The sequence below is a fragment of the Colletotrichum jinshuiense genome, chromosome 8 (assembly GCF_051148585.1).
Source record: "Colletotrichum jinshuiense chromosome 8, complete sequence".
NCBI lineage: Eukaryota > Fungi > Ascomycota > Sordariomycetes > Glomerellales > Glomerellaceae > Colletotrichum > Colletotrichum jinshuiense.
The window spans coordinates 3,511,491-3,523,123 of NC_139315.1; the positions used below are offsets into that span (position 1 = coordinate 3,511,491).

At 56.0% G+C, this 11,633-nt stretch overlaps 2 protein-coding genes across 2 annotated transcripts; one reads left to right on the forward strand and one right to left on the reverse strand.

Annotated features, from left to right (window-relative positions):
• Window positions 1-319: 319 nt before the first annotated feature.
• On the reverse strand, window positions 320-8,854 carry EsH8_VIII_000920 (uncharacterized protein; the record flags this gene model as incomplete). The annotated part of the gene is made up of 10 exons (XM_083269962.1): window positions 320-541; window positions 831-929; window positions 2,546-3,045; window positions 3,105-3,936; window positions 4,016-4,037; window positions 4,691-6,581; window positions 6,676-7,423; window positions 7,506-7,843; window positions 7,921-8,761; window positions 8,816-8,854. 10 exons carry the CDS (start codon window positions 8,852-8,854, stop codon window positions 320-322), a joined length of 5,532 nt encoding a protein of 1,843 aa, XP_083129730.1.
• A 1,852-nt stretch (window positions 8,855-10,706) lies between these two features.
• EsH8_VIII_000921 (uncharacterized protein) lies at window positions 10,707-11,501 on the forward strand (the record flags this gene model as incomplete). The annotated part of the gene is made up of 1 exon (XM_083269963.1): window positions 10,707-11,501. One exon carries the CDS (start codon window positions 10,707-10,709, stop codon window positions 11,499-11,501), a length of 795 nt encoding a protein of 264 aa, XP_083129731.1.
• Between the last annotated feature and the right edge of the window lie 132 nt (window positions 11,502-11,633).

The window sequence follows — 11,633 nt, forward strand, 5'->3', positions numbered from 1 at the left end:
GGGGACGTAGGATGCTTAGCCCAAGGGGAAATCGGCTTTCAATTGCAAAATTCCAGTTACACATACAGCTCTGCAGAAGAGAAATCCTCAGTAACGCCAAATCTTGTCGAGTCACCACTTGTTTACATGTTCACAAGCAAAGGGAGTTGGTCGCAGCAGCACAAGCCACATCACGCTCCAACACTACCGGTAACGCGGCCGCCAGGGGGCAGGGATCTTGTTGATCAAATTACGTAGCTAAACCCAATTCCATCTTCATCCCATCCCATCGCAACCCAGAAACTCTTTCAATTTGATATGTCTTAGTCCCCACAATCCGTTAGTCGTGATTACCACCGTTGGCGCTTCGCTGCGCGATATCCTCGTCCTGGTCTGCCCTTTGTTCTAGTATCTGGAGAATACCGCGAACCTGGTCTTCGGGAATCCATCGTGCAGGAAAGAGGGCTTCGTAGAACCGGAAGAGGGCATCGCCACGGATGCCGATCATTTTCGCAGCTTCATTCAAAGCCCGCGGAACGTGCCGCTGCGCACTATTGGGCAACTGGCGGTTAGTTTGACCAGGGACCGTGCTGCGAGCTTGGCGCTTTTTTCTTCTTACAAGCCGCTGGAAGGGGCGGTCAAAGCTCCCGCGGATACATTCCCCCGGAGTCGGAGGCTGGTTGACTTTCAGGCAAGTTCTCCCAGGCTTCATGGTGCGTGGAATCGAGTTGCTGGTCACGATTCCGAGTGGTTTTCTGTATCGATACAAATGCGCTCGTGAGGGCTTTGCGATCATGTGATAAGGCGTTAACTACATGGTGGCATCAACAAGCAATGGGGATTACACTCACATAGATGCTGACCTCGTGTTGAGGGTCTGCCTCCAACTCGGATATGATGCGTCGTCGTGCAATGACCTCCCGGGCACGCTTCCATTGGTCGTCGGGTATCTTGCCCTATGTTAGTGCTGCAACAGACTAACAAACAGAAATTGAATATTACCCATAGACACTTCCTCGGTTCGCTCATCTGACTGCATCGCGCACATTTCTCACCCGGGCCTGGAAGTGTGAGCAAAGGACCAGTTAGTTAAGGGAGGTCGGGTGATGGGATACCTCGATGCTCGCAGACAAAATCGATATCTTCGCACTTTCCTCCACCAATGGCCTTATAGTGACCGGCATACCATCCGAGGCATCGAAGGCACCAGCGGTGGTTCTCGGGAATAGCGGCAACCGCAACTGCAGGAATCGGATTGGCAGGCATTGCCGCGGACGATGACCTCGGACAGCAATGTCACTTCTGGTGTGTGGTTGGTGTGTGGTTGATGGGAGAAGAACCAGAAATATATGGGGGGCACCAGGCGGATATGAAGCCTTTTATGGATGTGAAGACAGGAGAAGCTACCGATGCTGTTGGCTTCCTGCGACTTGCAACACCGCCAGGCAGCCAACTGTCTGAAAGCACGCGAAGTGACCTGAGTTGTGTTCACTTAGTCACTCCCGCAGGCTACATCTGAAAGGGAGTTTGGAGGCTGGTAGGAACACGCGATGCGATCGGGGCAAGAATGTGAAACCGTACACCTCAGGGCTTTGGCGCGTTGATGTCAACCTAGTCACCGCCAACTCCTGAGGTGAGCTGGTCAAGCGCATACTCGGCAAGCAAAACGCAGCTGAATAACCAAGTGACTTGAAGACCTTTGTGTATCAGCCCTACTTTGGTCACAGGAAGGGAAGCTTCATGCCTGTAATGATTCTCATACGAATTGATATTATTGGAATTACAAGTCTAGGCCTTCGCCGAATGGGTTCAAAGCAAGCATCTAGGTACGTGGCCCTTGCTTCAAACTCCGCTTTGCAGACACCCTAAGCCACCCTAAGCCACTCAAAGAATTTGATGATAAAACTGCCTTCAGAACTGCTGAGGCTAAACACTTTTGTCAAATTGGGTTTAAGATAAACAACAGAAGTGAGGCACAGTTACCTGTTACATGAGAGGATCAAAGAGTCAAAAGCAATACAACACCAGAACCAAGCCCAACGTTCTCGAATAACCTCCTCGCGGTACCTTGTCATTATGCTACCTGACAACACAGCCATCAAAGGAGACGGCTCGTTGTACGTCCCTTATGAGCCCTTCTTTTCCACACTTCAAGGGTAGACTACCAACCATGTAGTCCAACGCGGTTCCGATTATTGTTTATCTCAATTTTCATCTCGAGTCAGAATTTCTGTTCCTTCGAAACGTGCTTAATATGATCGCTGGACGGATCCTTCTGCGCATTGTACATTATAGGGCGCTGGAGGTCTGTGGCAATATTGTTGAAGGTTACGGCGTGGGCTGTGGCCGTGAATCTAGGAGAATTCGACCTTGTTCATGACTTTGTCCAACTACCTGGCCCGACCCGAAGTTCATGCTCGTTGAGCATCTGTCGCAACGAGACAGGTCTGATAACCTCCGTCGAGAGTTCCAGCTGGCATATCGCATCGCCGTGGCATCGGATAATACCTGGATCGATTGAGGAGCTCTGAACAACAACCCTGCCGTGGCGATGCCGGAGTGCCACCGCGTCCCAAGCTTGCGTAACCGTAGACCCCAGAGCAAGCTCGAATGTCCCCCGTACCGTGATGATAGCCGATTGCCCATCCTGGGCCTTCTGATAGCGGAACAGCATTGCCAAGCCCTTTCTGCCGTTCCACAGTTCCAGCGTCTCGAGCTTTGGCATGTTTAGTGCGGCAGCCGCAGCGTCTCGTAGCATACCGTTGATTTCCGCAACGTCCGCATCGTCAGTGAGTACCCTCGAAGTCAGCGCCAGACACTTGAGATTTTCCCACTTCCGTGAACCATTGCATGCTTCGAAGAAGTAGCTAGCGTCGATCATAAAAGAGGCAGACAGCGTCGCGAGTTGCAGACTGGCTCTCGCAAGTCTGTGGCTTACGGCAGGAGTCGGCACCCTGATTGCGAGAGACTCAGAGAATTTTCCCGGGTATGACTGGTTGAAATTTTCGAAAATTGTGAGCTTCGATAGTGTTGTCTGGGCAAGAAATTCGATCAGTGTCTGGTTGCCTATGTCAAGACCGGTGTTGGTCAGCAGTCACAGTCAGATTGTCAGCTACAATACGTACGTTTATCAGTATGTAGGTCCATGCCAAACCACTCTCTCCAAGGTTCATAGCAAAGTTCCTGCATATTAGGGAAGCGCGTGAGCATGTTCGCGAGGGCGACTGGCTTCCAACGTCGGCGGGTTTGCTGACGAAGGAGCACAACCGTAATCGCGGGGACGAGGGGTAGTGTCTGCCACCACTGCATCTCCGGTTCCTCGTCCTCGAATGGTCCTTCGCCCATGATCTCGTCGAATACCTTGTTGATAGCGTGCTGGTTGGGAGCAACTCTTTGTCGCCCGGCAACCCAGCCGTGAGCCGGGTCGTCCATTGGCATCCCTTTCTCATGTCCGTTGTGCTGTAGCGAAGAACACTCGCCGAGGTGGGCATCTGGGTGGAAGCTGAGGTACTTGAACCAGTGCTGTGTATCGCTTGGCGAGTAGACGCTGATGTCGAGAACCAATTTGCTACGAGGCTCCCATGTACTGAGGGCAGAGAACAAGCTCTGAAAAGCCTCCGCGATCAATCTGTTATCAGCATCGCCCAATCCCCAAGAGTCTTCGTTTTTTGGTGCGCACAGTCTACAGTCGTACTGCTGCAGTTCCACACGAAACCATATGTAACGGATCTGACTTCTCTTGCGGAAGAGAATAGCTGAAGAGTCAGGATTGGAGAGGCGTGGTAGCGTCAGGCTGATTTCGGCAAAATTGAGCGGCTCAATGACTGAATGCCACTCTTGTGAAACGGTAGCAAGCAGGCTGCAATCACCACCAAGACCCGGCAAAATGCTAAGCACCTTGTGCCGGATCTCGGGAGGTAGACGAGCCCAGGAGGTACCGGCCTTGGACATCTTTGACTAGGATATAAAAGAAATATCGTGATTGTAAGAAAAATAGAGAATGATTTGAAAACAGTTAAATAGCCTGGAAACTCACACATACATAGCCGTGGTAGGGGCTGGTGGGTCGCGTGCGCAGCAACGCCGGGAGCATGAACCCAAAAGCTGCATTTCCAATGACCTTTACGGATACAAGCAAAGTAATCAATCACATTCTACAAATGCTTCAACAGAGATATATGTTTTCTCTGACAGCCTAGCTTCAGAGCTTCCGAAACTAAACACTGTTGTCAAATTTGGCATAAAAACAACAGAGATGTCGTTACCTCTCTCTTACCTGAGAGGATCAAAAAGTCCTCACAAAGTCAAAAACATACAACACCAGGTATTCGCTGGTCGTCACCGACCCAACTACTAATCCGGCCCTCACTGGCTTATCTATGGGAGAGCGGACGGGATCCCGAGTTCTCCAGTGGGTATGGTCGTATGTGCTTGTTTTTGATCTACAATCCGTATAAGTGGAGGCATGTCGCCAAGCGAAAAAAATTCTGTGCGGGTGCGGGTGAAGACGCAAAGTCCACTTTCACTTTCATTTTTCATTTTCATCTCAAAACTAAGTACCCTATAAGGGAAGCTTACGAGCAAGTACCCTGTAAACGAAATTATTTCAAAAACGCAACTGCTCGCGTACCCAGCAGCTCTGCAACTTTCTGACCCCCCCCCCCCCCCCCCCAAGTGAAGAAAACCACCACCCTCACATGACTATGCGTACCTATGGCAGATGGTGGGCGCCGCGTCCTTCTTGATGGCTGCCTCGATCTTTGCCATCTTCGCCTCAATGGTGGTGCTGAAAACCTTGAAGTCGTCGGGCGTCATCCTGGCCCGCAGCTTGGCCGCGGAGGCGAGCCTGTTGGCGTCGCGGATGCCACGCCCGCTCATGACGAGGCCGAAGATGGCCAGCGGCGTCGTCTTGGGGTCTGAGGCGATGCCCTCGAGCCCGAGCGCCGTGCCACCGAGCTCGCCGAGAATCACCAGGAACCGCCCGAGCTGCGCCAGGCCCATCGTGCCGATCGCCGACCCCAGCATGGGGAGGAGCATGAAGATGGCCGACAGGAAGTTCAGGGCGAGGGCCTTCTTCTCCGCCGCCTCGATCTCCTTGGCCATCTCGATCACCTTCTCCATGTGGCCGAGCGACTCCTCCATCATGAAGACGGGCAGAGTCATCGAGTTGACGACGTCGCCATCGTACCCTTCCTCGGTATACGCGCCGACAAAAATCTGTATGGCCACGACCGTCAGGTTGAACCGCACATCCGCGATCGACCCTACCGCCTTGCCGACGGGATCTTTGGGGTTGATCACGTCGCCCTTCCCGAAGCCCGAGACGTAAGGACTGTTGTACCAGAACCCTTTGTTGTAGCAATACTCGCTCATCTCGCCGATTCCTCCGGCGGCCTCCACGGCGCACGCCGGTTGCAGGGTGTGAGCATCGAGTCGGGAGACTTTGGCGAACTTGACCTTCTCCTCCTCGACGCCAACATCGGACAGCACCTTGCTGTAAAACTTGTCCTTGTCGCTGTCGCGGAGGTTCCACTCCGTCGTAAACTCCCAGCTCTCGCCGATGCCCCGCTCCGAGAAGTCGGGCGGGCACGACTCATCCCTCCATTCCCACGTCGTGCCGGGGTCTGAACCCCATGGGCTGGTGATGAGCTTGCAGTTGTCGTCGGTGCACCACTTGCAGTTGTACTTCAAGTACTCGCATGCCGGGCAGCAGGTGATCTGCTCCTTGATTCGGCAGTTGAAGTAGTCCTTGCCGTGTTCTTTGAGCAGGCTCCTCATGGCATCTGGCGCCATGCTGACGATGTACTCCGCATATGTGTCAAAGTACCCATCGTAGCCCTTGGACATGATGTCGTCATACTTCGTCTGGACATCCTTCAGCTTCCCAAGGAGGATGCGAAGGACGTACCACGGTACGCAATGACGGGGGATTTTGCTGGCGTTGTTCTCGATCTCTTCAAGCGTATTGTAGGTCGAGGTGCATGGCTCATAGACCTTGTCGTCGTCAGGATTGGGCTCGTACGGCTGGGGGTCAGAGTCGCCGCCGTCATCGCCGCCGCCGCCGCCAGGTCCGCCGTCACCAGGGTTTTCCGAGCCATCTGTCGGCTGGTCGGGGAGATTCGGGTTGACCACGCCGCCCGCGTCGTCCCCTTCCGCATCAGTCAGGCCGCACGTCGGATTGAACCATGTCTCGGCCTGGTTATGGAAGGTCCCTGTGATGGAGTGCAGGTCCGCTCTGCCGTTCCCGTCGAGGTCCGGGAAATACTGGCAGGTGCCGGCGTAGCTTCCCTCGTACGCGGCGCTCCCCCGATCCCACTTGAACGAGGAGCCCGATAGCTCGGCGGGGTTTCCTGGGCCGCGGTTGTAATAGACCTGGGCGTTGCCGGTGAACTTGTCAACCCAGATCATGTCGGCCCTTTTATCGCCGTTGACATCATGCCAACGAATGTTGGCCCGGTCTGCGCCCTCAGAGTACTTGACCTGACCGACACCCGACCAGCTGTTGTCGTCGTTGTGGACATATCCTGTGGCTCGGCCATTCTTGTTGATGCAAAGGTAATCTCCACGGCCGTTGCCAGTCAGATCAGCGAACCTCACCGCCACTGCCCTGATGTTAGCCTCTGCATTCACTTCTTGGATCGAGTGTATAGAAGAAGGAGCAAGAAGATAATGAAGAAGGAGGGGGGAGGCACTTACAATCGTGGAGGTTATTGCCACGCTTCAAGGCGCACTTGACGTCGACCGCAGCCGCGCTGGCCGGGTTTGCGTGGTACGTCCATTCCCACTTTTGCCTGTAAGGAAACAGGTTGAGCCAGACGGAAGGCCTGTTGTCGTTGTCCGGGTCGGTCCAGACAATGTCGCAGACGCCGTCACCGTCCCAATCAGTCAGGTGCAAGTCGCGGCGGTCCAGGGACTTGCCAATGAGGGTCTGGGGGTTCCAGATGACGCTGTTCGCGCCCCAGAACGACTGGCCGCCGGAGACCGAAGTCAGCCCCTTGTTCTCGTACACGCGCATCTCGCCCTTGGAGTGGGTCCAGACGTAGTCCTCGCGCCCGTCCGGGTGGCCCATCATGTTGCAGTACTTGTTGCCGTCGGCCTTGAGCTTCGTGCTGCCGCCGCCCTTGTTCTTCCACACGCGCATCTTGAAGCGGTGGTTGCCGTTGTCCAGCTCCTCGTGCTCCAGGAAGACATAGTCCAGGCGGCCCAGCAGCCCAAAGTCCTGCGCCTCCCCGTAGACGCGGGCGAAGTGGATGCGGTCGCGGAGCCCGCTGCTGGCGTAGCTGCCGACGCCGGCGTGCGTGGGGCCGGACGACTCGCCCTTCCAGAAGCCCTGACGCCAGGCCACGTTGAGACCGTCGCCGAGCTTGCCCTTCTGACAGCTCCTCGAGTTCGTCCACGTCGTCGTCTGGCCTACGTCGCTGACCCAAAGCCAGTCGTCGCGGCCCTGTAGAGCCCTGTTAGCATCTCACAAAGAAACATGGCATGAAACACATAGCCTTGTGTTCATAGGAGAGGATTAAACTCACGTCGCCGTTGATGTCTTCGAAACGGACACCGCGCATGTCGCCCATGCCTTTTGCGGTGAAGCGCATCCCAAGGGCCTGCCAATACTCCGGCTTATCCGTGGTTCCGCCGTTGCGCCAGCAGTGGATATTGCCGCCGTCGTCCAAGATGCAGTAGTCGGCCCGTCCGTCGCCGTCAATGTCGGCGAGACGCACGCGGTCCTGGGCGTATCCTTCTGTGACTTTGACTTGGCCTTGGTTCTTGAAGGTCGGGGGACTGCTGCTCGTGCCGTCCTTCTGATTCAGAGAGAGCTGCAGGTCACCATTGGGAGTGATGCAGACAATGTCATCATAACCATCGCCTGTGCGCCAAAGGGCATCGAGTGTCAGCAGGGTATATGATAGGGGTAAAGGGGGTGACAGGGAAGATGATGCATACCGTTCATATCAACAAAGTGCAGTCCGCGAGGGATGCAGAAGATGTCCGGATTCATGTCAGGGAGCGACACAAACTTTCCGCCGCCCTGGTTCTTCCAGACCCCGAAGCCGTGGACATTGGAGCCCTTGTCGATCCAACCAACGAAGTCGTCGTACTTGGGGCCGAAGAGGCGAGCGAAGCGCCACTGGTTGCGGTCCCAGGCGCTGTCGACCGTGTGGATGACGCCCATAGACTCGGAGTCGTGGTAGTAGATGCCGTCGTCCTGGCCCGAGCCCTGCTGCGTGAGGCCGCCGGACCACTGGCCGCCGCCGGGCGTCTTGTCGCAGTTTGTAGGGCCCGTGGTGTCCATCGAGGCGGGGCTCTTGATGTTGCCCGCATTGGCGGCGCGCAGGATGGCTTTGTGGAAGACGGACGCCATCTTGCGGTGGCCCTGGTCATTTGGATGGATTCCGTCCGAAACCATGTCGGCGGTCAGCGAGATCCAGCCGTTGCCGGTGCCGGGGGGGTCCATGTCGGCGATGTAGATGCACTTTCCGGCGGCCCAGTACTCCTTTACGAGAGCGCGGTACTTCTCGTTTATGGTGAGACGGGTTACTCTTCCGACTGAGTTGGTCGTCGGGATGACGGTCGAGAGCATGACACACGTCGTGTCCATGTCCGGGGCCCCCCAAATCTTGCGCAGCACCTCCCTCATACGCTCTCCAGCACCGCCGGGATCGATATCTCTGTTGGCGTCGTTGGTGCCGCAGTTGATAACAACGACGTTGGGCTTGTAAGCAAGCGACCTTTCCAGATAACCGGACATCTCGGTGATGATGGCTCCCGATGTTGCCTCGTTGTCCTAGTCATCCTTCTGTTAGCTGGCATAAAAACCGAGGAGAGAGTGTTGCCTTACCCGATCTTTCATGTCTCCATTAGTTCTGCTGCCAACCATGTTGACCGGATACCCTCCGCTTCGCAAGGCATCTCTCAGGGGCTTTCGAAAGCTTTTGCCACAGGAGTCAGCTCGGTGTTTCTGATCGGGGGGACAAAGAAGAGCAGGCTTACCCGTTGCCGGTACTAGACCCCACTCCGAACACTATAGAGGCACCAAGAGGTAGGATTCGCAGTGAGACTTTCGAGTCCTGGCGTGCGGCCAACTCATGATCGAGACTCGGGTCCCGAGAGGGGTCCGAGTGGTTCGTTGTGATGGAGGATCCATGACCAAACACATCACCGCGATCGTGGAGATGAGGGTAACCCGTGACACAACGAAGGATGAAAGCAAAGACAGATATCTGAAGCAGAAACGAGCGCGCCGCAGAGTGTAAAACCGTGCGCCGCATCTTGGGCAAATCCGATGTGGCCCTGAGCCGCGATATCGATTTGGCCCTTTCTCTGTCGAGCTGTCGATGATGCCTTTCGGCCAGTAGTCGTGAGGACACCGTCTTGGTTATATACAAAATCCGCAGTGATTCCCCTCCCTCAGCCCTGCGAGGCACATCGTGGCATGAGACTCCAAGCGGGCAAATCGAGACCTCTCCATCATCGCCAGGACTGATTGCGCCCTAGACCACTTCCGATGAGTTTGCCGTGTTCCCTCCGGCCAGGCTGAAAAGACGGTTTACAGTCCCCGGCAGCACCGTACGACCCGCGATGAAGTCGGACCAATACCAAGAACTTGGAATCGTTTCGCTCAAAGCGGCAGGTAAACCAGGCGCGATGGGACTCAAATCCGAGTTCACCAATGCCGGCTCAGCAACTGAGGTTAAACGGCAGCCTAGCCAGGATGCCGTATGGGTATGTCTGGGCATAAGCGGAGCCCCCCTCCCCCGGTCTGCAGATAGAGTCGAGGTTAAAAAAAAGTTGTGAGGTCGACTGCTTGTGGTAATTTCCGGATCCTTTCATGTAAGTCTCGTGTGCCTGGAACGGTCCGCCGCTGGACCACCGAATCCTTCCTTGGCCATCTGCCTCCCACTTTACCGGTCCCCTTCCCTTACCGCGCTATTCGAAAACCACTACGCAGAAGGATTCACAAGGTCGCGTGGGCTCCTGCACGATTCAGTTCTTTATGCGCCTCTTGGTGGAATGCGGTTTAGCAGGTCTTGGTCCAATGCCGAGTTCCACCGGCCCTTGGCGGCGAGTAGGGCGAGTGTGCGACTTTGTCTCGCGACAACATGTGAGTTCCGGCGGGCCACCCTTGCAGCATCGCAATACATCGGCCGTTCTCTAGGGCTGCGAGACTATTTGCAAGATATCGGAGATGCCCAGATATGGAAATCAAATTTCCACGAGAAGCATCAAAGCCTCAGATAACCGGTCGTCACGCGCGGTAAGAAAAAAAGAATAACTGCAATCCTTCCTGCAGGATCGGTGTGTCGCCCCCTCCTCTTCCCACCGTCACTCGTGATAACGCGGGCTCACAACATGCCAGAAGTCAAGTGAGTAGAAGTGGTTTGATAATTTTCCAAATTTTCCTTTCCTTCCTTCCTCTCAAACCGAAAGTGACCGCTCACCGCCCCGTCGCCCATCTCCGCCGTTCGTCCCCCGAGGCACGCCCACGCCCGGACTTACACGTAAGACTCGTAGACTCGGCAAAGTGACAAACCCTGCGCGTGTAAGTCACGGCCCGCCCGCAACACATCGCTTCAGGTGCCGCAAGCTCACATTCTGAACAGTTCAGACTTGATCAATATCAGCTCAAGTCAGGGCCGAGATCCAACTCAATCCATCTCTCCCACAAAAATAATAAGGCATTGGAGACAACACAAGAAACTCCAAGTTCTCACAGACCCGGCCACCTCGCAATGAAGCTGCTCTCGAACCCGCTTCTCGCCCTCCTCCCCCTCCTCACCCTCTTCGGGCCCTGCCTGGCCGCGGAGAGCGAGGGGGCCCTGGAGCGCGTCTACCTCTTCGCCCTCTACGACTTCGAGGCCACCGTCTGGGGCGTCGGCAAGGGCTACATCGCCACAAAGTGCCGCGGCACCGTCCTCCCGGACAAGCGCTGCAACCTCAACGAGTTCATCAACTTCCTCGAGTTCGGCACCGCCGCCAACTCGCCGTCCTACTACGACCTCGCCTCCGACTTCTACCTCACGGCCGGCAGCCTGCAGCAGATCGTCCAGGCGCTGTCCGACATCGTCGACCGCTGGGGCGACGACGTCTGGGGCCGCGCCGTCACGGGCCGCAAGTCCTTCGTCGGCCTCTGGAACGACGTCGGCCAGGCCTTCGCCCGCACCTCGGCGCGCGCCGCCGACCTCGGCAGGTCGGTCGGCCGCGAGATGGGCAACGCCAAGCTCGTCCTCGGCGAGGTCTCCAGGGCCCGTGCCGGCCCCGTCAACGCCCGCATGTTCACCACCCTCCGCAACAACATCCAGGACATCGTCTTCGCGTCCGTCGAGCGGTCCGTCGCCTGGAACAAGTGGCAGGAGATCGACTGGGAGAGGACCATCCGGCTGAACCCGACGCTGATGGACCCCAACAGCGACGCGTCAAAGGTCCTTTTCAACACCGTCAACAACTTCTACACCCTGCCGGAGAACGCCAGGGCCTTGACCATCAACACAAAGGTCGGCGACACTCTGCGTACCTGCTATGCCTGATCCGTCGTCTCGTAAGTCAACAGCTTGGAGATTGTATCGCGGGAGAAGAAAAGGGGGTGGGCGGGTTAGGAGCCACGGGGGGCGTGGCTAGGAGTTATGTTGAAGCAAACAATGGTGCTTGGTTTTGATGCT